This window comes from Setaria italica, chromosome VIII (assembly GCF_000263155.2).
Source record: "Setaria italica strain Yugu1 chromosome VIII, Setaria_italica_v2.0, whole genome shotgun sequence".
NCBI lineage: Eukaryota > Viridiplantae > Streptophyta > Magnoliopsida > Poales > Poaceae > Setaria > Setaria italica.
Genome location: NC_028457.1, coordinates 17,654,278 through 17,677,840, shown reverse-complemented (window position 1 = coordinate 17,677,840; position 23,563 = coordinate 17,654,278). Strand labels below are relative to the sequence as shown.

The 23,563-nt window shown below is 41.3% G+C and overlaps 1 protein-coding gene across 1 annotated transcript; it reads left to right on the top strand.

The window, feature by feature from the left end:
- Positions 1–1,063: 1,063 nt before the first annotated feature.
- Positions 1,064–6,463, top strand: LOC101771436 (protein krasavietz). Its single transcript, XM_004979147.4, has 8 exons — positions 1,064–1,237; positions 2,013–2,036; positions 2,817–2,922; positions 3,229–3,297; positions 4,030–4,526; positions 4,682–4,943; positions 5,806–6,014; positions 6,106–6,463. The coding sequence occupies exons 1-8, from the start codon at positions 1,233–1,235 to the stop codon at positions 6,170–6,172; spliced, it is 1,239 nt and encodes a 412-aa protein (XP_004979204.1). The 5' UTR covers positions 1,064–1,232; the 3' UTR covers positions 6,173–6,463.
- Positions 6,464–23,563: the final 17,100 nt, after the last annotated feature.

Below are 23,563 nucleotides of genomic sequence, written 5' to 3'. Positions count from 1 at the left end.
CTCCAAATCCTCAATGGATGTGCGCTGTGATCTAGAGAAATCTCCACACAACGAAGCTGATCCAAGCCATCTTCTAGACCAGGTATCAAGGCTCTTTCGTCTACCTTCACTTGATCGGGGGTCCAAATGCTCTCATATGGTGAAGCTGAGAAGGGATTTCCCGTCGTAGTCGCCGATTCCTGGTGCCTCCCCCTCTAGAGCCCCGATTCCTTGTGCCACCCCCTCGACAGCTCCAAAATAGGAACTCTAGCAGGACTCCCTAGAGGGATGAACTCTGGAGACCCTACTCTCCTGGTCTGGGAGTCGTGATTCCGGTCCCATCCTGAGATCGCCGGTGAACTCTTGAAGACGCTGTGCCCCATCGAAAATTCCAAACGAGACATTGTTCTCCTAGGAGTTGAGCACTTCAAAATCAATCAATCCACCCACATGATATCCTTGCTGGAATTAATGTTTGCTCGAATCAACTTCATGCATGCTTGGTACAACAGCTTCACGTGGAGTAGTATCTGTGTTGGTCAGCAGCAACGGCATAAGAGAATTGCTCCACCGTTTCCACGTTGACGACTAGGTTTAAGTTTCTTTAAATAAGATATATTAATATTGTTTTTGTACATAATTTCCGAATAATATCATGGAATTCAAAACACGTTTATGGTTTGAAAGAAAAATGAAATCAAAGTTTAAAATAGGAAATATATTCCTCCCACCGCTACACGACAACCAATTGGACTCCGACACGCTCTCACGAGCCAGCTGTGCGCTGAACGAGCTATCACATGCGCTTTCATCTCATCCGTTCCTTTTACCCTGCACGAATCTTGGACACTGGAAAGTGCGGAAAATTTCTTCTAGAGGATGGATATAAATCCATGTTTTTTGGCATCCTTTTTTAGAAAAAAAAAGTTGCTCGAATTCCTTAGAGAACCAGCCCATGCACGGCCCAACCCAGCCCCGCCCACGGAGTTCCCAGACGCGCGAGCCCGCACGGAACTCCCGGCCGATCTCGACCACTCGTTCTTCTCCTCAACTTGGCTGCTCTTTATTGATTCCCAATCTTTTCTCCTCTCCTCCCTCGAACCACCGCCTCGCCCCCCTCACACCGCACCCAGAGCTAGGTTTTTAGCCGCCGCCCCTCCCCCATTCTCGCCGCGGCGGCCGCACGCACTGACCTCCTACCGGAAGAAGCCTCCCAGTGCCCCCCGCTTCCGCTCCGTGCCAGATCGTTGTTTATGAGGTACGGATCGCCCTGGATCTCTGCTTCTGCTTCTGCTTCTCGTAGCGCCGTTCCTAGCGGATCTATAGGGCTCGATGGCGCTTCAGCTTCCTGTTGGATCTATCGGCTAGGTAGCTGCTGTCGCCATCTTCGTTTGGGTTATGAAAATAGTTTATATTTGGGATCCCTTTCTATTTTGATGGGGTGGTGGATTGGGTTTTCGAGCGGATTCGGTGTCATGTCAGTTGTTATTGAGCTGATGGTACTGTTGGCGGCTAGGTTCGCTTTAATGTTTCTCGGTTTACGTCCGCCGCAGGAGGGTGGACGATTATATGCGTGTTAGTGGTTTTTGAAACGGGCACAGGGATTTGTTTCGACGTTGTTGGTGGTTCTGATGGCTTGATCTCTTTGGTTTGGGAAAAGTTTGGGGCTTGGTGGTGGGGATTTGAACCGCTGGGTTAAGTTTCTGTTATGCTAGTTGTTTCGTAGGCTCCCTGATTCTTTTGGTCCTTCGTACATGGGCTATTCAATTTATTGTGCATGACAATTATTTGTTCTTCATTGATATGGCTACTTGCTATATCTTCTTAATTTCGATGGTTTAGTGGTCTGCTTATTACTTGCAAGTTGCAACAGTCCTAAAGACCTGGTAAAAAATAAACCTCAAATTTCTTTCCTTACAATTTTGAGTGTTCAATTGGGAGTATATGCGTCAGTTTGGTTATGGAAGAATTTCTTTCAGTTGAATTGGGAGTACATGTTTTGACTTATATATGTCCTCTTCTTTCCTCTGCAGCTCGAAGGAGAAGCCCACCCTTGGGTAAGACATCTTTGCTTATTCTTACTGAAAACTACATCATCAGTTTTTTATGAAATCATTGATGCTTGATCAAACATTCCCTTGAGTCAGTATGATGGTCCTCAGTTGTGCATTTCTGTTCCTTTCATACCCTCAAATGTAGTTGGCATGCTCTTTATCGCTTTCTATCTATAAATAATACTTAAAATGTATGTATGAAGTAGGTATATGGATTTTGCTGTATGGCTGCAGTTAAAGGAGCAATCCCTGTAATTTTTGTTTGATATATTTTTTAGGAACGTTTTGCTTATGTGGTTATATTGATGAATGATTTGCTGCAATAGAAGCACTTGCAGCATCTGGGAGTAATGATGTTACATGTTTAAGTTTCTTTGTTATTGTTCCTTTTGAGTTCCTGATTACATGTGGCCCTCTTCTTTGTTTTGTTGACCATCCTTTTACTGTGTTGTGATTTTGTCTATTTTAACTTGGCAAGTTTCTTAATACAAACATGAAATTTATCTGTCATGATTATAGTTGCATCTTTCCTGTTACCTTTATTAGTTTATTACTATCATTATGTGTAGGTTTACTCCTCTCTTCACTATTTTCGACTATTTTGTCCGATCTTGTTGGTTTTCATCTATATCCTAACATGATGTTTGTTGTTATATTATACTTGCATGGTTTTCTTATTAGGATTACCAGCCCTTTTGGTTATTGGTTACTCATAATACATAATGTTCATGTCGTACAGAGGCATGTTCGTGCAATTTACCTTTTTTCTGGCAATTATTGCAGAGGCACGCGGATTAAGACCCGCAAGCGGAATATTGCAGCTCCTTTGGACCCTGCATCATTCTCTGATGCAATTGTCCAGATTTATCTGGATAATGGTGGAGATCTGGTTAGGCTTTCTTTGAGCGTACAATCTCATAGATTGTTTCAGTTAATGAGAGATATGCAGCTAGATTTTATAACCATTCTTGATGTTTCAACTGCTCTATCTTGAGGGTTTGCCATGTCAACATTTTTGTGTCGTACACATCATATTTCATGAGCTATTGGCATATCTAATTTCTTATTAAAGTAGACTCATTTGTCTTTCATATGATAGTAACCGCTAAACTAGAAAGTAAAACCGACAGAGGTTGGTTTGATATTTTATTTTTACTTTGATTTATTTAATATCACTCAACCACTTCTCTAACAGGAACTTGTTGCCAAAAGTATCGAGTCCTCGGATCTCAACTTCTCACGTTACGGTGACACCTTTTTTGAGGTATGCCCAGCAGAAAAGTCTATACCCAGAAATTCTCATATTTATTTGTGGCATAATTCTTTGTGAATATGTTATTTTGTCGATTGTTTTAGTTTTCATCAAGTTCATCTTGAAATTTTCAAGTTTTCATGGAAAAAACATTTTCCCTTCTCGTTGAATTTCACTTGCATTTAATTTTGGCTTCGGAAAGATCATCTTGGTACATGTATGGATAGGGAATTGTTGCTGCTAACATGGTGCATTTTGTTCATGCACATTAAACTCCCTAACTAGTACTACCTCGCAACCTTCGACCATTTGTCTTATTCAAAAATTTATTGCAATTATATGAGAGGATAAGTCATGCTTAAAATACTTTTGATGATAAACTAAATCACAAACAAAATAAATGATATTTACATAAATTGTTGAATAAGATGAACGGTCAAATGTCATGACCAAAAGTCAACAGCGACAAATATTTCGATATGGTGGGAGTATTTTTTTTTGCACACAGTCTTTCTTGTCCTGCTTTCTTTATATTCTTTTTCTGTGTAATGCCTTGTAAACATATTTTTGATGTGTTTAAATGGTGGATGCTGTGGTTTTTGTTCATTTTATTTCCCATTTTTGCATGAGGTATGCATGGTACTAATTTACAACTGCAGTTCTTGTATGATGATATAACTACTTGACTGGGTTTTATTTGTCTTTAACACTAGTGAACCTGATATATTGTTTGCAAATATGCAGGTTGTTTTCGTTGGAGGGCGAACCCAGCCTGGCACAATAAAACCTGAAGAAGAAGGAGACCGCCACCCTTATTCTGTACTTGATTGTGCGGCACAGCGTGAAGCAATTTTGCCTTTTGTACTCTATCTTCAGAAAACATTACGCAGGAGGCCTTTCTTAATTAAGAATCTTGAAAATGTTATGCGAAAATTCCTCCAATCCCTGGAGTTCTTTGAGGAAAATGAGAGGAAGAAACTTGCCATATTCACAGCCCTTGCATTTTCTCAGAAGCTATCAGGGCTTCCTCCTGAGACAGTATTCCAGCCTCTGCTCAAGGATAATCTTGTTGCCAAAGGGATAGTACTTTCATTCATCACTGAGTTTTTCAAGGAGTACCTGAAGGAAAACAGTTTGGATGATCTAATTGGACTTCTGAAGAAAGGCAAAATGGAGGACAATCTGCTGGACTTCTTCCCATCAGCCAAGAGGTCCTCTGAGGCTTTATCTGAGCATTTCACGTAAGATTCTCCAGTTTTTGATGTTTGTCTGAAGCATAGTACTTTGTAGTGTCTTTGGTTTCAGTTCCTTTATGCGTGTGCCCAGCATTTTTAGACCTATGATCTCATCTTATTTTGTTATGTGCTAATAGTTTTTCTTTGTGCATGACTCTCAGCAAGGAAGGTTTGACTAGCCTTGTTGAATATAATGAAAAGAAAATGTTTGAAGTTAAACTTAAGGAGATAAAGTCAACTTTGACTACCATGATCAATGATGAGGCTGAAATTTCTGAAGTCATTGAGACTGTCAAGCAACAAGTTAAAGATGCCAAATTTCCTGATATAGAGGTTATCCGAATGCTGTGGGATGTGCTTATGGAGGCTGTTCAGTGGTCTGGAAAGAACCAGCAACAAAATTCTAATTCAGCACTTCGGCAGGTATCCATATCGAACCTTTTGTTTCTTTAGAAGAATTGTCTCTTGAAACTGTAGATTTAAGTACCTAATTGTGTACAAGTAAAATTATTCTGAACCCAATATATAATTTAAGTCCCAGATGGCTTAACTGTTATTTCAGCCCCCAGATTGGCTGCAAATTGTGTAGTTCAGGGACCCAAGGCATGCATGCAAGTTTTGGAATCTCAGTGGACCGAGTTTTCTGAATATGTTGTACTGCAAATTGTATATTGGTTGATGTACTTAGTAATCTTGTTTTGGCATTGTATCATCTCTGTCATTCTTCTATTCTGTGATGTTTTAGTGTGCTCCGTCTGTCCAAAAGGATTGCAATTCTGGATGCACATGGACAAATATTACTCCACCTGCATAGCCATAAGTGCATTCTTTTTGGAATGGAGGAAGGGAATATTTCATATGCCACACCATTGAATTTCACCCTTTTATGGCCAGGATTTGATACTTCACATCTATCCATTATTTTCAGATTAAATTCTATACCCTTACAACTTTACTCAACATGGTGTCCTGTTTCAATTTAAATCTAATGGTGTCATGTTACAAAATTGAAGCATGTAAATGTATGTAGAGATGTATCTTCAAAATGAGATTGAATTGACACCAACAACTCATAAATTCTGAGTGAAGATAATTTTGTCCGTAGCATTCTTGTTCAAGAGGATTACTGAACACTGAATTGCTAATTCCCATAGTTGAAGGCATTTTATCTGTAGCTGTTGTACTTGATAGGTCATGTGATCTGTCTACATTCCGATTCTTGAAGCTTTGGTGCAAAATATCCAAATGCACTGAAAGTATTTTTTTTCTTCACTTGCATTTACAGGTGAAAGCTTGGGCTGAGCTTTTGAATGCTTTTTGCACGAGTGGCAGATTAGAACTGGAACTGATATACAAAGTTCAGACACAGTGTTATGAGGATGCTAAGCTGATGAAGCTGTTTCCTGAGATCATAAGGACACTATATGACCAAGATGTCCTAGCTGAAGATACTATCCTTCTTTGGTTCCGTAAAGGTTCTAACCCAAAGGGCAGGTACTTTAACTCTGCTAGTTACCCTTTATTTGTCTGATACTCGATCAAGCTATTTTCCTGCACCTAATGACCCATTCTATTGAAATGGTAGGCAATCTTTTGTTAAAGCTCTGGAACCATTTGTCAAATGGCTAGAGGAGGCAGAGGAAGAAGAATAAGTTTGTCCTCCTGGAGGCTGGTCAGATCTTCCTGAAGTATTTCCCAATATTTCTATGGTTTGAAGTTTGTGGAGGAAGTTATGTATCTTTGCTGCTTGTTACAGGCGTAAGATTTATTTTCTCATTTTGTGCTGCCTGGCTCTCTTTCTCTTCTGCTGGATGCTATAATGTGAAGCAAATACAGTCGCTGTTGACTTTGCGAGGGTTTGGTGAAACGGTTGCTATCATTACCCAAGTGAATTGTTTAAACGGTTTCTATCATTACTCAGATGAATCTTTTAAGTCGCTACAGTATGTTGTTATTTTCCCTTTTTTTGATAAACATATTTCCTGCTTTTTAGCAAACCGTTGCTGGGTGCACCAGCTTAGTCAACTGAGCACACAGACGAAAACAAGGCAGAGGCCTTATTTTAAGTAGAAGCTAGAGCTAAACACTAGGGACAAAGCAAAAATGAGGCGACGTCGATGCTACACGAAGTCATCGTCTCTCGTTTGTCCTACCAGCTTCGCCTAGAACTACTCCATCCATGGGGAAACCACTTAAATTAGGAATTACAGGATATATATGAAATTAAACAGTATAATCGGAAACACGTTAATAATGGTCAAGAATCGATAATTCAAATCGGGAATATTAGCGCATGTAACTACTACAAACGTTCAAACTCAATACGATAGATGCAAATACATGATCCAGAAGTAAATCTCAATACGATAGATGCAATATGTATGTAATCATGCATGACACTGAGATAATTTAATAAAACTTAAAACGAATTACGATGCAACTATACATAGTCTTTACATACATAGTCCATATACATAGTCCTTACATACATAGTCCATATGTAAGGACGGTATGGCTCCAACTCTAGGGTGGAGTTGAGTGGAGCCAATCAAACATCCCAACTCCATTTTTGGTGCAGTCCAACTCCATGAAGTTTTTGAAGTCCCAGTTCATTTTGGTGGAGTACCTCTTTTGCAACTTTCCTCAAATATGAACCTACTCAGAGTTCGGGAGTATTTACCCGTCACTGCCATTGGTTACATACGTACCGCTTCGTTCTAATTTTTTTTCTCCCGTTCGACGCTCTCTCATCTCCCCAACCTCTCAACCCCACCGCTTCTTTCTTTTTTCTCCTGTCACCCTCGGGGCAAGAGCACCGCCGCCACTCGACTTCACCGCCTGGCCCCCAGTCGCCCTCCGCCTGCCGGAACGCTGCTGGACCGAAGCCCCGACCAAGGCCCCCCCACCCTACGCTAGACCGAAGCCCCGGCCAAGGCCCCCCCACCCTACGCTAGACTGAAGCCCCGGCCGATGCTCGCTGTTGGATCAAAGTAGGGCGGTGCTGCCGTCCCGACTGCTGCGGCTCGTCACGCACCACCGCAGGCCTAGTAGCCACGATCCCATCCTGTGCCCGCTGCCATCCCGCCCGCCACGACCCTGTCATGCGTCACTGCAGGCTCAACCGCCGCGGCCCCATCCTGCGCGCACTGCCAACGGCCGGGAGGGCCTTCATCGCCGCCATCCCCACTAGCCCGCACGACGCCGCCACCCCCTCTGCTCCCTCGTACCGCTTGCCCTCCCCGCACCGCTGAGGAAGCCGCACCCCTGAGCTCAGCCTCTGCCACTGGGTCGTCATCCTCGATCTCACTTCCGCGGGTGGCTGGCCCCTGCTTCCTTCTAGCAACCATGTGACGCCCCCATCCCGAGCCACGGCGAGGTGCCCCAGCGGCACCATGATGGAGGGACCTAGCAGCAGCATGATGAGACAATCGTGGGCGGCGCGAGCTCCTTGGGCCTCCGACGAAGAAGATAGTTTACTTTAAAAAATGAAAAATAAAAAACTAGAGATACAGAGTATAACATGTGGGGCCAAGAGTTGTGGACAATAAGGGCAATTGACCATGAAAACTTCCTTTTTTTTTTTGGAGCTAGAGACACCCTTCCAGCCAAACACCTCATTCAGACTGCTCCAACTCCACTTGGAGTTTGGAGTTGGAGCAGAAAATTGTGGAGTTGGAACCATACCAAACAAGATCTAAATAATGTAATACATGGCACTAAGATAATTTAGTATAAGTTAAAACGAATTACAACCCAACGTCCCAACTAGGCAGCCACAAGTCCAGTAGTGAATTGTCCAGTGCAGTTGAACCATCTACGCTATCACTTAAACACGACAGTCGGCATCACAAAAGTAATTAAGTCACATCAAGTAGCAATAGTCTGATACACACGGCAGAACAACAATACACTCATACACTAATAAAAGTTCAATAATATAGGTGGCCTTGAACACACGGCAACAGGACTGCGAGAACTGTATTGCTTCAGAGGTTCGCGTAGTTGTACTCCAAATCCCTCGCATGGTACCTGGTATCCTGCAATGAGTCAATCAGACAGGTTACTTGAAGTTGTAATGCCAAGATCAATGCAAGAAGTTAGAGTATGTAAGTTATCACTGCAAGTTAAAGTATGGCAATATTATTGTAGCAACAAGATAAATAGAGAGCCATCACACATGCAAATCACATGCTATTTGGATAGAATGGGATAATCACTAGTCTGATTCTTCCACCATGCCAAAATATCAAACTGACACGTAAACCTCAAAGCCAGGTCCACTTGACTCATATAAATAGCTTTCTAGTTCATCATCTTCATTATCCACTAACGGATCACGTCTACTCTTAGTCCTAGCCCTTGAAGTTGAAGGTGCTCAACTAACATAGAACTGATATAAATCCTTAATGACACCAACAAATTCATCAACATGAACTTGATATCCATTACCAGAGAACTTCTTCATGTAGAATTCGACGAGCCTTTTTTTACCTTGGATCAATAAAACATGCTATACCAAGAGTAGTGCGTGGCAGAACCAACCAAATTAACCTGACTAAAGTGTACTTTAGCTTTGCCTAACATGCGAACTCACACTTTAATCAAGTTAACTCGGTAGTCTATCGGGTTAAACATGATAAACCACTTAACTCAGATCGAAACAAAGCATGCTCGCTCGAAGGCGAGTTCAGAGATTACAACATCCCATCAATATTAAGCATGGTTCACATTTCATTATTACAACACAAGTTTGAAAAACAAACATAGTTTTCAGAGTGTTCCGGCAACGGAAAAGTTTATGTGGAAGCTACTCATCGATACAAAATATCATGACGAAGCCAACCATGATATCAATAACCGCGATCCTTGCCGTCCGAGGATGGGTTCCACTCGACCGTCCAACCTGAAGGGAGCTGGGTAGGCCAAGTAAAGCTAGCAGCCAAAACATCGCAATCAACAATACCTGAAAAAAATTAGCCACAAGTAAGGCTGAGCATACTAATACTCAGCAAGACTTAAGCGTCAGGTGGTTACTACTCCACCAACTTCTAGACATGCAAGCTTTTTGGCTGTGGGTTTGTTTTTGCCCAAAAGCGACTAAAGTTGATCTTACTTTCAAAATTTTAGCATCAGGTTCTATCTTTATTAACCATTCTAAGCAAGCACCTATTCTAATCAAGCATGGTGATCATACAATTAGATACAAGCATCAAATTTATCATTATACTGTTTCACTTATTACTCAGTGCAGCGTAGTGATCAAGTAGTCCCAAACTGTGAGAGGCAGACGATTCGAATCAAGTTTTTTAAAAACCTTGCAAGGTGAACCTAACCCCACAACATCTGCGTACCACGCCAGGTTCACTTTATCTGTCAGCCGTCCCCATCAATTCCCAGGCACGTGGACAGAGCCTACTTCCCTTGGCATACAATGCTCCACAGTCCTGGACGCCGCCGTACTGTGACCGCACTTGCAACCACATGATGCACCAGGGGAACTACGTTCCAGAGACAGTAGGGGTATAAGCCACGTCCCAGTTCAATCAGGTACTAGGCTTTCCCATCCCATACTAGGTATGAGATTAGTACTTTCAAACACTTGATCATGAACACCGACACGGTTTGACCTTAGCACTTTTTCATGTAGACAGACGGGGCAAACCACCAATTCCGAACATAAAGCCCAACCCCGTCCGTTGTCCTTATGGTTGTAACATAAGTAGACAAACAATTCCTATAGCTCGCGAGTGACAGGAAATCACTCGACTTTTACCGTGTCCTATTTAGCATGGCATCTATTCGACCTATCATGCTAGTGTTTAGATCATAGGTACTAAGATTATGCAGCTAAGTTTCCAAGCAACGCCTATCAACTTAAATGCACAAACATAATCAACAGAATTTATTGCACAAGTTTGAAACATCGAGTTATGCTCCGGGGCTTGCCTTCTTCCTCAGCAGGGGTTAGCAGTTCTTCTGTTGCTGGGTCCTGATCTGGGTCAGCCTCCACGTGGTGCAGATCAACCTGGGGTTCCTCCTCTTGAGCAGGATGCAGCTCGTATGTACCGTCGGCAAGGTTTACCTCTACACGTGATGCATATGCAACAATTCAATACTTACCCTTTATGGTTTGAATGGCATTTTATATATTATTACAGAGTAAAGCTATTTCAAGACCACATTTACCTAGGAAAGCACTTTCATTAACCTTTCTTCATAGTTTAAAGCGTTTTTGCGATTCAGACAATTAGATCGAAATTGACGGTGATTGCTTACACCTATATTAGGTTTGTTATTACTAACTTCCAAAAAGAGAAAAGGTACCATCCTAGGGTTGGTCAAGCTTAGATCGGAAAGTTATCCTATTTCTGAATGTTTTTCTGTACCTCTTCCAATATTTCCCGCATTACCCTCACTATTACCTAAAGGTTTTTATTCATTTCCTTTTTGGGTTTAACTTCCATAATTTGTTTCTGTATGCAAACAGTGAGACATGGCACTAAAAGTTTAACAGGAACTTATTCAAGTGCATCAAAGGTTCCTGAAATTTTTCCATGATTTTTGGTAAAGGACATCTATTTCCCATATTTTTCCTTCATTTAAACTTGTACAAAAAGTTAAGCCTGTTTCATCAAGTTTCATACAGTGACCATTATTTTTTCTAGCAAGTATGTTTCATTTTTAATCCAACAAAAGTGGTTTCACATTTGTTGCTGTCTTCTCCTATTTATTATGCAGAAAGTAAGATTTCACCCTAGATCTCAAAGTTAACCCTAAAACAGTGGGTAAATCATCTAAACTAGGGTCACAACTATTATTCTTAGCACAAGTTCAGTGTACCAAGGCTAATAGAGGTGGTTTTGTTATTTTACCTTTTTTGGGTGATTTACCAAGCATTTAAAGGTTTAGACACTAAATAAAGTCTAGAGGAACACTTGTAATAGTAACATGGCCAACATTATTTTTCTGTGAAACTACAGATCTCAAGGATTCTAACAAAGTTGGTTTTATATTTTTATCAATTTTCTACATTTACTTATGCCTTTTCAAAGTTCAGCCCATTTAAACCAAGTTTAAATCAGAAAAGGCTTAATAGATTTACACGGGTCCCTGGAGTTTTCAAATCATTACGGATAAGTCCCTGAAATCCTACACGAAGGCCCCTAGAAAGAATACAATCGCTGCAATGTAGTCCCTCCCTCGCCGGCGAGGTGCGCGGCAAATTCCGGTGAGGTCAGGCGGCGATTGAGGTGGGGAAGGGCATGGGCTTGATAGGGAGCTCACCTTGAGCGGGTCCACCGAAGGAAGGGGTGGCGGAGAAGGCTCGGAGAGGGCTGGCCATGGCAAGCTTGTGGGCGGTGGTGGGAAGCTTCTGTCCCGGCTCCGGCGAAGGCTCCGGTGGTCAGGGAGTGGCTTGGGGAGTTGCAGTGGAGTGTGGGAGGTCAACCGGAGAGCTTAGGCGGTAGTGGCGAGCCGCAGGAGTGGGTTCTCCTTGGCGGGCTGCGGTGGCGGAATGAGGCAGAGCTTCGGCGATGCGGGAGAGGGGCTCCGGCGAGCAGTAAGGGCTTTTATAGGCCCAGGGGTGTGAGGGGGAAGGCGAGGCGAGGCTCTGGGCGAGGCGATAAGGCCAGGCGGTGAGTGGGGGAGCGCGGCGCGGCACGGCATTGGCCCGTGGCGAAGATTGGCGGGCGACGCCGTGTGGAGCTCATCGTGATCTTTCGCGGGTTGGCGAGGAGGGATTGCGGAGCGGGTATATGCTCCTTGTTGCGGGCACTAGTTGGCTGAGAGAGAGGGCTTGAAAGGTCTACTCACCGACAGCATTGGCCATGGCGACAGAGCCATTGGCGGGCAGCAATGTCTCGCGTGCGGTGGTGTGTCGGCAAGGGCGTGCGCGTGGGCGCGACGCAAGGACTGGGCAGCATAGATGCGGAGTGGAGGGGTAGGATAGCGTGGGTGCGCGACTGGGCAGCTGCGGCGAGCGTCTGGTCATGTCAAGGCGGGGGTTGGCGGTGGTGCTGCACCGGTGTGGCGGCGCCACGCGGCGAACGGCGGCGGGGGCAACGCGGTGACCGCGTACTGGCGAACGGCGAGAACGCAACAGCGCGCAACGTAGCTAGGTTCCACAACATGTTTCTCCAAATTTTTAAACCAGACTTGAAAAGATTTCAAACTAGAAGTTGTAGGCCTAGCTCCCAACTACAAACTCTAAAAAGGCCTTAGGTCCAAATTTGTGGTAAATTTGAAGTTAAACTAGGGACAAATTTGCTGGAACGCCTGATTTCAACACTCATTAGAAATTGGAAATGAAGCTGTATTTAAAGCTTTAGCTGACTTTAACTCAAATTTTGAAAGCGTTCTGCTCTGATTTAGACCAAGGTCATATGGGAAATATTGTAGTACACACTTCACACTTAAACTCTTATAAAAGGATCAGGTCCAGGTTAGTTTAGGATTTGGTAGAAATTTACATGCCAAGTTGGAAGACACTCACTGTTTTGCAACTTAGAGCTGTGTGCTGAAATTGAAGGTGGAGCTGACTTTGGACTCGAATTTGAAAAGGTTTTAGGGTGAATTGGTCCAAGATCAAATTAATAAAGTTGTTTTCTAAAGTTTATTCCACAAATTTTATAAAAGCCTCATCTTCAAACCAGGTCTGGAATTTGAAATAACAGAATCTAAACTTTTGATAGTGCCTTTAAATTGCTATTGAATTTCAAACTAATTTTTGAATGTATTCCTCTCCAAACTAGCCCAAGTTCAAATAAGCAAAGTTAGTTGTTTTGAAAATTTTTACAACTCTTATATTGGTAAAAATTGAAGTTGTTATATGAAATTTCAAATTTAAGAATTGCCTCCAAATTAAGCTTTTTAAGGGCATTTTGGTCCTTTTTAAGTGCTAGATTAACTTCTAAACACTCTACTTAAGCTTTTACAAGACTAATTAAACTAGGGTTGTTACATAGTGCAGGTCCTCTTCTAGTATTTTAAAACTTTTTACTCATAGAAGTTGCCATTGCACTAATATTGAGATCTAGACTATTCATCAAGAGAAACCTTTATCTCACAAAACCCTCGCTAGAACTGATTTGCAGCTGGATACAAAGTACTAGAGGAAAGTGCAGTGAGATCAAAGAATTTCTTTAAGCAATGGAAAAGATTGAATACCATTCTCCACTTACTAGGGGATGGAGATATTTTCTCATACCTATGACAGTCTGATGACCTAAGTCTCGTGAATGCATCCTTGTAGTATAAGGTGTCTCGTAGCATCAAATATGTTGAGTTTCAGCTTGTACAAAACATCGAGAGAGAGGCCCTTGTTTGTATCCAGCCCACACTCAGTTGCACATTTCATGAGCTCCTCCCACTGCAATGGGGATTCTTTGACAGCTAGTACTAGTGCTCTAATGTTTTCAATTGTGTGTCACTATAAGAAACCTATTAATCTATGATGAATTTTCTGTGACAATTTCAGAGAACATCACTAACTGTACACAATCTATGATGATTTTCAATTTCCTATCACGAATCTGTTAGAGTGGATATAAGGCACGTAACACAGTGACGTTTTATCAATTTCGTCATGAAGCGGTCTAAAACCTGTGACGTTATAATAAATTCATCACAAAAGCGGTCCAAAACCTGTGACGTTATAATAAATTTGTTGTGATTAACAAATTTAGAATTGTCATGACAGAGGGGGCAAATAGAATTTAAAAAAGAATGGGAAAAATGAATTTCTGACACAAGCTTCAGCCTGCTCACGTGCACGGGTTGCCTGGGCCGGTTCTGCTCACCTGCGCTGCTGGGCCTGCAAGCGGCCGCTGGGCCTGGCCTGCTGCTGCTGCCGCCGCTGTGCCTGGCCTGTTGCTGTTGCCACCGCTAGGCCTGGCCTGCTGCTTCTTTCATCTAAATGACGCAGGCCTCAACTCTGAATTGGAGTAATGGACGCACTATCAGTGTCAGTGTCTGCTACCGAACGTTTTCTCTACCTCTATTTCTTCTTCCCCTTTCTTCTTTTTTTTTTGCGCTGGAGAGTTTATAAGTGAGATGGGCCGTATGTTAATCATCGGGGATAACATCGGCCACCTAGAGATAAAGCCCGCTTGTAGATTTGGGGCCGTCGCTCGAGTCTCCAGGAACAGGTTGGGCCAACGACTGCTCGCGAGGAGGGGAACGGACACAGCCTGGGCTGGTGTATTAATTAGTTAGCTAAAAAATAGAAAAATAATTTTTTCACAAGTGGCAATGTAAATGCAGAAATATTAACAACAGTATAAAGGTAAGGTTGTGTCCAAATTTAAGCTGCGTATGAGTTTCAAACATGTTACGAGGTAGTCAAATCTCAAAGTTTGACTTGAGTTATAAGAAACTACATGAGAGATGTATCTATTTGTAGACAATATATAGTACAATTTTAATAAAATCTTTTAAAACTTTTATGACAAGCTTATAAACCCAAAATATGTTGTTATGTCAATTTGTAGAATTTTCTGACCAAATTTAGATATTATTGTAATTATTATGTGGTAATTTGGAGATAGAATTTTGAATTGTCTCTAGAAGATAATTAAATTATTTTATATATTTCCAAGGCATGGGTTAGAATTGAACATACAAGTCCAAATATAATTTTTGTGCATTTTTTGAACCTTATTGGAGGTACACATAGTTTAACTTGTAATTACTTTCGATAAGCACGTAGAAATTCATTTAAATGATAGAAAATACTAAATCTGTTAAAAAAATTATTGGAACTCCTACATGACAACTTAGATGCTGTCTATTACATGTAAACATGTCATTAGGGGTATATAAAATAATTATTTTGCAAGTTACTTCATAAGGGTATATTAATTAGTTAGTTAAAAAATAGAAAAATAACTTTTTTGCACAACAAGTGGCAATGTAAATCAAAAAATGTCAACAACAAGGTAAAGGTAAGGTTCTATCCAATTTTGAAGTGCATACGAGTTCGAACATGTAAAATGCTGCTAGTCTCAAAGTTTGACTTGAGTTAGTTAGAACTATGTGAGATATGTATCAATTTGTAAACAATATATAGTAAATCTTTAATAAAATCTTGTAAAACTTTTATGGCAAGCTTATAGACCCAAAATATGTTGTCAAGTCAATTTGTAGAATTTTCTGACCAAATTTAGATATTATTGTAATTATTATGTGGTAATTTGGAGATAGAAGTTTGAATTGCCCTAGAAGACAATTGAATTATTTTATATATCTCCAATGCATGGGCTATAATTTAACATACAAGCCTAAATATAATTTTTCTGCATTTTTTTAATCTTATTGGAGGTACACATAGTTCAACTTGGAATTACTTTCGATAAGCACGTAGAAATTCATTTAAATGATAGAAAATACTAAATCTGTCAAACAATTCTTGAAAGTCCTACATGACAACTTAGATGCTGTCTATTATATGTAAAAATGTAATTAGGGTATATTAAATAATTATTTTGAAAGTTACTTCACAAGGGTGTATTAATTAGTTAGTTAAAAAATAGAAAAATAACTTTTTCGCACAACAAGTGGCAATGTAAATCTACAAATGTCAACAACAAGGTAAAGGTAAGGTTGTGTCCAATTTTGAGGTGCATACGAGTTCGAACATGTAAAATGCTACTTAAATCTCAAAGTTTGACTTGAGTTAGTTGAAACTATGTGAGATATGTATCCATTTGTAAACAATATATAGTAAATCTTTAATAAAATCTTGTCAACAATATATAGTAAATCTTTAATAAAATCTTGTAAAAGTTTTATGACAAGCTTGTAGACCCAAAATATGTTGTCATGTTAATTTGTAGCATTTTCTAACTAAATTTAGATATTATTGTAATTATTATATGGTAATTTGGAGATAGAAGTTTGAATTGTCCCTAGAAAACCATTGAATTTTTTATCTATCTCCAAGATATGGGCTATAATGAAACATATGAGCCTAAATATAATTTTTTTTACAATTTTTCAAATCTTATCAGAGATATGCATAGTTCAACTTGGAATTACTTTCAATAAGCACGTAGCAAATCATTTAAATGATAAAAAATAGTAATTCTATTAAAAAATTAATAAAACTCTTATATGACAAATTAGATGTTGTTTATTACATTTTAAAAATATATTGGTATATATAAGATAAATATTTTTGTGTGTTGCTTCACAACGGTGCAATAACATGAAAAAGAAAAAGAAAAAGAAAAATTTTAAGCAAACAAGAGCCGTTTCAACTCAAATAGCCCAATTATCTGTGGCCGTTCATTCCCGATCTGATGGCTCTAATCGTGCTCCCATAGTATAAAAAGCAGCTGCAACCCTAGCTCTCTCCCACGGCCTCCTCTCCTAGACGCCTCCCTCTCCCTCCCTCAACTCCGGGCACATCCCTCCCTAGATTCGGCGGTAGGCCTCGACCCTCCTCCTTCCTCAAATCCAGCCTCCTCCTCCACCTCCGGCTGCGCCTCCCTTCCCACCTCTCTTGCTCCCCTCCTCACTCCTCAGATCCAGTCGCTGCTCCCCCCTTCCGAACATCACCAGCCTCAACTTCACGCGTCGTCGAGGGTGTGCGCGGTGTTCCGGAGCCTTGACTGCTCCACCGTCCACCGCAGCCGCAACTGCACCTCACCTACCCCTCTCCCCAAACACCCAGCGGCTAGGTCCACGCGTGTGGGGGCAAGAAGGGTTTTTGGGGGCTCCAGCCTTCCGCTGCTGGGTCCACCACCCTCCCTACTTTGGGCCTCCATCTATTGCCGCTACTCACGAGGCTCCCGAGCACCACCCTCACCATCCCCCGCCCTAGCAAGGGCAAGGTGAGCTAGGGAAAGGAGCCTTCAAAAGCCACCAGCCGAGGAGACCGCGCGGAGGTGAGATAGCAACCCACTGCCATTCCCCCCCGTTCCTTCTCCCTGAGGTTGGATCCCAATTGCACCCATCTCACGTCGCTGCAGGTCGGATCTATTCCTAATCTGGTCTGATTGTTCATTCTCTCATCCTAGGGTTGGTGTGTGTAGATCTAGGTGTTTCTTCTATGCCTACAGGCAGTGGGGAGTTGTCGTCCCGATATGTTCGACTCGGCTAGATGGGTGCCGCCGCGATGGAACTTTGTATTTTATTAAGTGATGCTGCTGATATATTGTTATTGAGGAGTAGTATATCCTTATTCGAAAGAACAATCACCTTTTGATTAGTTCAGTATGTGGTCCTAGTTCATGCCATTATTTCTATCACTCTAAATAATTAGATGAATATAATCGTGTGAAAAATACTTTCCTAAATTCAATTAGCTGCTTATATACATTTCAATTTTTATTTTTGCTGAGTGTAGCATGGACCTTATGTATATAGCTTCCTTTTGTATGTGGCCCATGAATTCAGTGTATAGCTTACATAGTTTAAGAGCCAGTGGTCCTGAACATGTGACCTACATAACACAATTATAAGAAAGCAACAATTATGGTTTCATTCTTCGATGTCTTGTTGGTTTTAGGCCTTGAACACTCTTGGGAGCATGAAGTGGAGGGTAAACAAAGGAGTTCTTAGTATCATTGATAGAATATGGTCAAGTGGTGGCTGGCTTGCTGACCTGGTTGATCGCACTAATGTGAGTTGCCATTAATTTGTCATGAGATTGTGTTATGACTTGATTTGGTAGCGGTGAATAGTTTTGAATCCAGGCTGACATGTTTCGTATACTCAGGTTCCATTACCTGAGAAGCCTGACACTGAAGATGAAACTGTGCTAAAGAACTGGAGGTGGCACACGAGGTCAGTTAAGAAGGCAAACAGTGAAAGGCATTCTCAGTGATGTGATGTTGAACTGAAACTTGCTGTAAGATACTATATGGGGTATTGCTATTGTTATCGGTGCAATTAATAGCTGAGATTGTGTTTGCTATTGTATCTGATTTGAATGTAAACCTGAGGTTGTATCTGTGATTTTGGTTGATGGATTGATATAATTTGGTATGTATTCCAGGCTGTAATGATTATTGTGATATATGGGCTGAGAAATTAGATTGCATTTGGTAGGCTCAAGGCCTGTTTAGTGGGTTTTTGATCTGATATAGTGGGTTGAAAAAATGGCCCAACTGAGTGGCCCAGTTCTAGAATGGGCTGTGAATGCCATGTCAGCACTAGCCATGTCACCGGCCACGTGATCGTCCATGTCACCAGCACGTCATCATCCACGTCACCAGCCATGTCATCATCATTATCCATGTCATGAGCCACGTTGGCCACCACGTGGCAACCATCTGTGATGTTTATTTTTGTCACAAAACATTAGGCCTGGGCTGGGTTGCACGGGCCTGAGGGTGGTCTGTGACAGTTTAAAAACATCATAGATTGTGCTGATATGTGACGATAACGAATAAAACGTCACCTGAGTTAATCTGTGATGCTCAATACATGACGTTATCTGAAATCGTCACAAATGCTGCTTTATGATGATTTTTCAGCGATCTGTGACAGATTTGGTTCATCACAGATTAACACGTTTCTTGTAGTGTGTGCAATTGCACTAAAACCATCCTTAGCAACAAAGTCTAGAATATGGCAAGCACATCTCACATGAAAGAAGAGACCATCACATACCAATGACGCATTACCATTTAACATGAGATCACTAATGTTGACAATCCTTTTCTGAATACACCAATTGTCATCTATCCAGTGCACAATGACACATATATATGACTTGTTTTGATATGAAGTCCACATATATATCCATAGTGTCACTAAAGCGGCATTGGACACTTTTGAAATATGTATATAGCTACTTCTTTTTCTTGCATAAAAATGTTAAGAATTTCTTTGCTAATAGTAACACGAGACCTTATTGGAAAGCTAGGATGCAGAGATTTAATGAACTCAACAAAATATTCATGCTCAAATATATTCAAAGTGTACTCATGCATGACTATTGCTAAGTAAAACTTTCTTAAACTGTCTTCTTCATCATAACTGTAAGGTTGCACAACAGTGATATCTTTTGCACTGTCCTTTTCTGCTTTCATGTGCAACTGTCCCTTCACTATACTATGTGATGTCATTAAGTGGGTCCAAAATTCCGTTGTTCCATAGTTGCTCTTAGGTTTGCCCTTGTGTGTGCACTTAGGGAGGTAACAGTGTGCTCACAGCTACATGTATGTCTTCCCATTATTCTTAGTGAACAGTATCTTCTTGGTAAAGTACTGCCAAACATCTGATATGCATTTCTTCTACCTCTTTCCAGAACCTTGGCCTTCATCTCCATCTTGCGCAGGTCCATCACCCTCAACTAGTATAGCATTTGCAGTATATGTCCCTTGTGGTCCCTGCATTTGTGCTACATCTGCAATACCAGTGCCACCACTGTCACCTACACCAGAATCAGCACCACCATTTGCACCAGCATCAACAACAACACTGCCACCTTCACTTGGTATAGATCCGCATCTGTTGCAGCTGCTAGACTTGATGCAGGAGTTGGAGTTGCACTAGCACTTGCAGATAATTTAGACACACAAAGACCCAGCAAGGGCTTCTAGATCGAGAGCTCTTACGTCCTACTTAGAAGAAGAACCGAATCTTACTAACTACCAAGTACAAAGTGCATCAAAAGAGCAAAGCTTACTAACTACCAAGTCCAAGTACATCGAGAGATAAAAACTTTATCCCACAAAGGAAGTTGGCAACATTTATGTGAGAACCGTCCAATTTGATCTCGAATTAAGTGAATTGATGGTCATGCCAATAGGATGAGAGCCCACACTTACACGTCTTGCGACATGTCAAGTGTCAACCCACACCTAGAGACGCATAACTCGGTGCAATTCAACTTAACAAGAGCCAAATCTGGTAGTCCCGGTAGGTGTTTCACAACATGCCCAAGATCGAGCAACACCAACTGTACGAATTGCACATCACCACATGAACCATAAAAGAGCAATTTTAACATTTCACAAGTTCAACAATTAAGGTTACAAGTTCATTACACACACGGTTCAAATCTGAAATTTAATTGAATGAGCTCCAAAATACAAGCATTGGGCTCATGACAACAATAACATGGAATTAAACATTAAGGTTTAAGTTTTCCCAACATCTAACCCTTATAAAGAGGACTACTACGCAGCGGATACAATAGATAAACACAAAAGACACGATGGTGTAGTTGCCCAAGAACACCATCGAAGCAACAAACGACCGCTCTAGTCACTCATCACTCACCCTTAGAATGGTGGGGTAAAAGTGACCAAACACGGCCTCCGGTTCACCTGCAACTTTAGTGAGCGATAGCAACATGAGTACAAAAAGGTACTCGTAAGACTTACGCAATTATATAACAAGGATCATGCATAGGGTTGAACAAAGAGTGAGGCTTTAGGGTTAAGTAAATTTGCAAAAGCCTATCTCATCCTATCCTTAATTTTTGACCATAAGCATGTGAATAACACTCTATGGACAGCTACCAAGTTTTATTAATCTTGCCCAAACCCACTTCAAATTTTAGTTGGAAACAATTGCATCAACAAGGTAAAATAGAGCATAAATATATGAACAAGTATTAGAAGCATCCGACAACTCTACAATGAATTCATGGGACTTGAGCTTGCTCATAACCGAGAACGCGGCAATTCGAACTAATTTATCCTTGCAAAGGGGTACTCATGCCAACCTTTCCCAAACTGCCTCAAACTATGAGTAAAACACGCCTAGCTTGTGTGGAGGACGACCTAGGTCCACCGGGGACACTCCTAGGCTCCTCTACATAGTCCAAGGACCACACATCTAGGGCCGTGCCTCATAGAGTGAGTCAAGTAAGGTATTAGGCTTGTTCTTCCCGTATGGGAACATTTGGTAGCACGAAAAAGGGTGCTCAAACCAGCGTCAACAACGGAAGGTCCTTAATTGACTCGAGCGGCCTATGTCACCGAGACTCCATTCTCGTGACCCTACAAACCACTCAAATCTCGTATCCAAAATTAACCATCATGTTCATTTATTTAACAACATTAAAGAACCTTAATAGAAACGGTGTTGATTAACCTATAACCGTTTCCCTTACCAAGTGATCATTCTATGACTGAGCATGGCTATGCAATTACAAGATTAATTTATTATAACCCATACTACTCAAGCGACAAGGTATATGATAACAAAGCAAGGGAGGCTATAATAACAAAAATATAGGTTCTAATAATGCAATAAGATAACCCACATGCAACCCATAGCTAGACATAGTAAAGATTTTATTTCAAAAAGTAGGAGACAAATATGCTCAGCTGCTTGCCTTGATTCTCCTCGGGCTCAAACTCGACCTCTACGCCGGCCTCGGCTTCGGGCTCAAGGGTCACATTCTCCGGCAAGTCGCTCTCTAAAGAATGAAGTGCGGGGATGCATTAGAGATGATGCCATGAGTGCAAATGCTCATGAAATGCATGAAAAAAATAAAAGAAACAGTAAGCAATCACTTGTTAACAAAGCAAGCTAGCTAAAAACAATACAAAATCATACAAGAATGATGAGGGAAACTATTTGCACGATAAGCCAAAAGCGAGCACGAAATTGCAAGATTAAATCATCCGTTGAGAAGCAATTATGAAATAATTTTCACTGATGGGAGACACCAATACAAGATTATGAGAATTGGATTCACCTCAAAATCAATTTTAATGTGGAGATACAAAATAAACAAGATTAACTACCATTAAGCACATTAATCCAAAAAGGCTTGTAAATCAACCACAAAAGTATCAACATCATTTTTCATGGATTCTATATGGACAACAAAGGAATAGAGTGGTTTCAACATTTCATCAATTTTCCAGTAATTACCATGCAAATAACAAAATTAAGACAACAAACAAGCATTAGACTTAAAACAGCATAAAAACCATCGATTCCATTAATACAAGTTACAGATCTGGAACATACATGATAAATGGAAGCTAACAAAATTGGCTTCATGATTTTTGGACCACTACATGATTTATAAGGCATTTAACAAGTCTAGAGAAGAATAATTCATGGAGAAAAATATACAATAGTAGCATGCACATACTAAATTTTTAAATAAACTAGATCTCATAAGGAATCCAAAAAAACAAGATTCACATTTTCAGCATTTTTCTACACATTTCTATGCATTTTCCAAGTTTGCAGCTATTTAAATCTAAGAAATAAAACACATCCGAGGTTATTTCTCAAAACCACCCTCAGATCTATTCAGCCTTTGCAAAAAGGTCCCTGGAAACTTCCCCCATAACCCCTTCGTTTTCTCCTTCTTCTTCCCTAAGATCCCTGGCGCACCAACATAGAATAGACTCATGGGAACTTGGCCGGCCGGTCATGGCCCTTGGCCAGTGGCAGGGGGAAAGGAAGGGTCGCGGCTTGAGAGCACACGGGGCTGTGCCTTGGGCCAGGGGGTGCTCACCAGCAGGAAGTTCAGGTGCTCAGAGGAGGTGTAGTAATAGAAGCTTCACAACAGAGATAGGGTAGATGGGGCTTGCCGTGGGGACGCTTGCACGATGAGGGAGGATGGTCGGGAAGTGGCAAAATGGATGCGGGAGCTTGAGGAGAAGCCGTGGCTGCAAGCAATCGAGCCAAGACTCACCGACAGCGATGAAGCTGTAGCATCCCTAGTTTCAATTAATCTTGCAAAAGGGTAATTAAGATATTAAGCACCTAAATCACACTTAAACTCTAAATTTTTGCCGCTTGCACTTTAAAATGCCTTTCAACTTCATAAAAATACCACAAAGTGTTGGGCATGCATCCCAGGCCCACGAGTAGACCTTGGACGGCTCACTAAGGGACGTACTCGGATGTGACCAGGACAAGGGATAGGCGTATCCTACTCGGACTAGTCAAGTGTGTGTATGGAAACCTACTTGGGCCATACCGAGTAGAACTCTGTAATAGTACTCGACTAGGACTCAGACATGTAACCCTGCCCTTCCGTGTATATAAGGGCGGGCAGGGAGCCCCCTCAAATAGAAAAACTCTGGATCATCCAAGATCAATAGAAACCAACACACAGG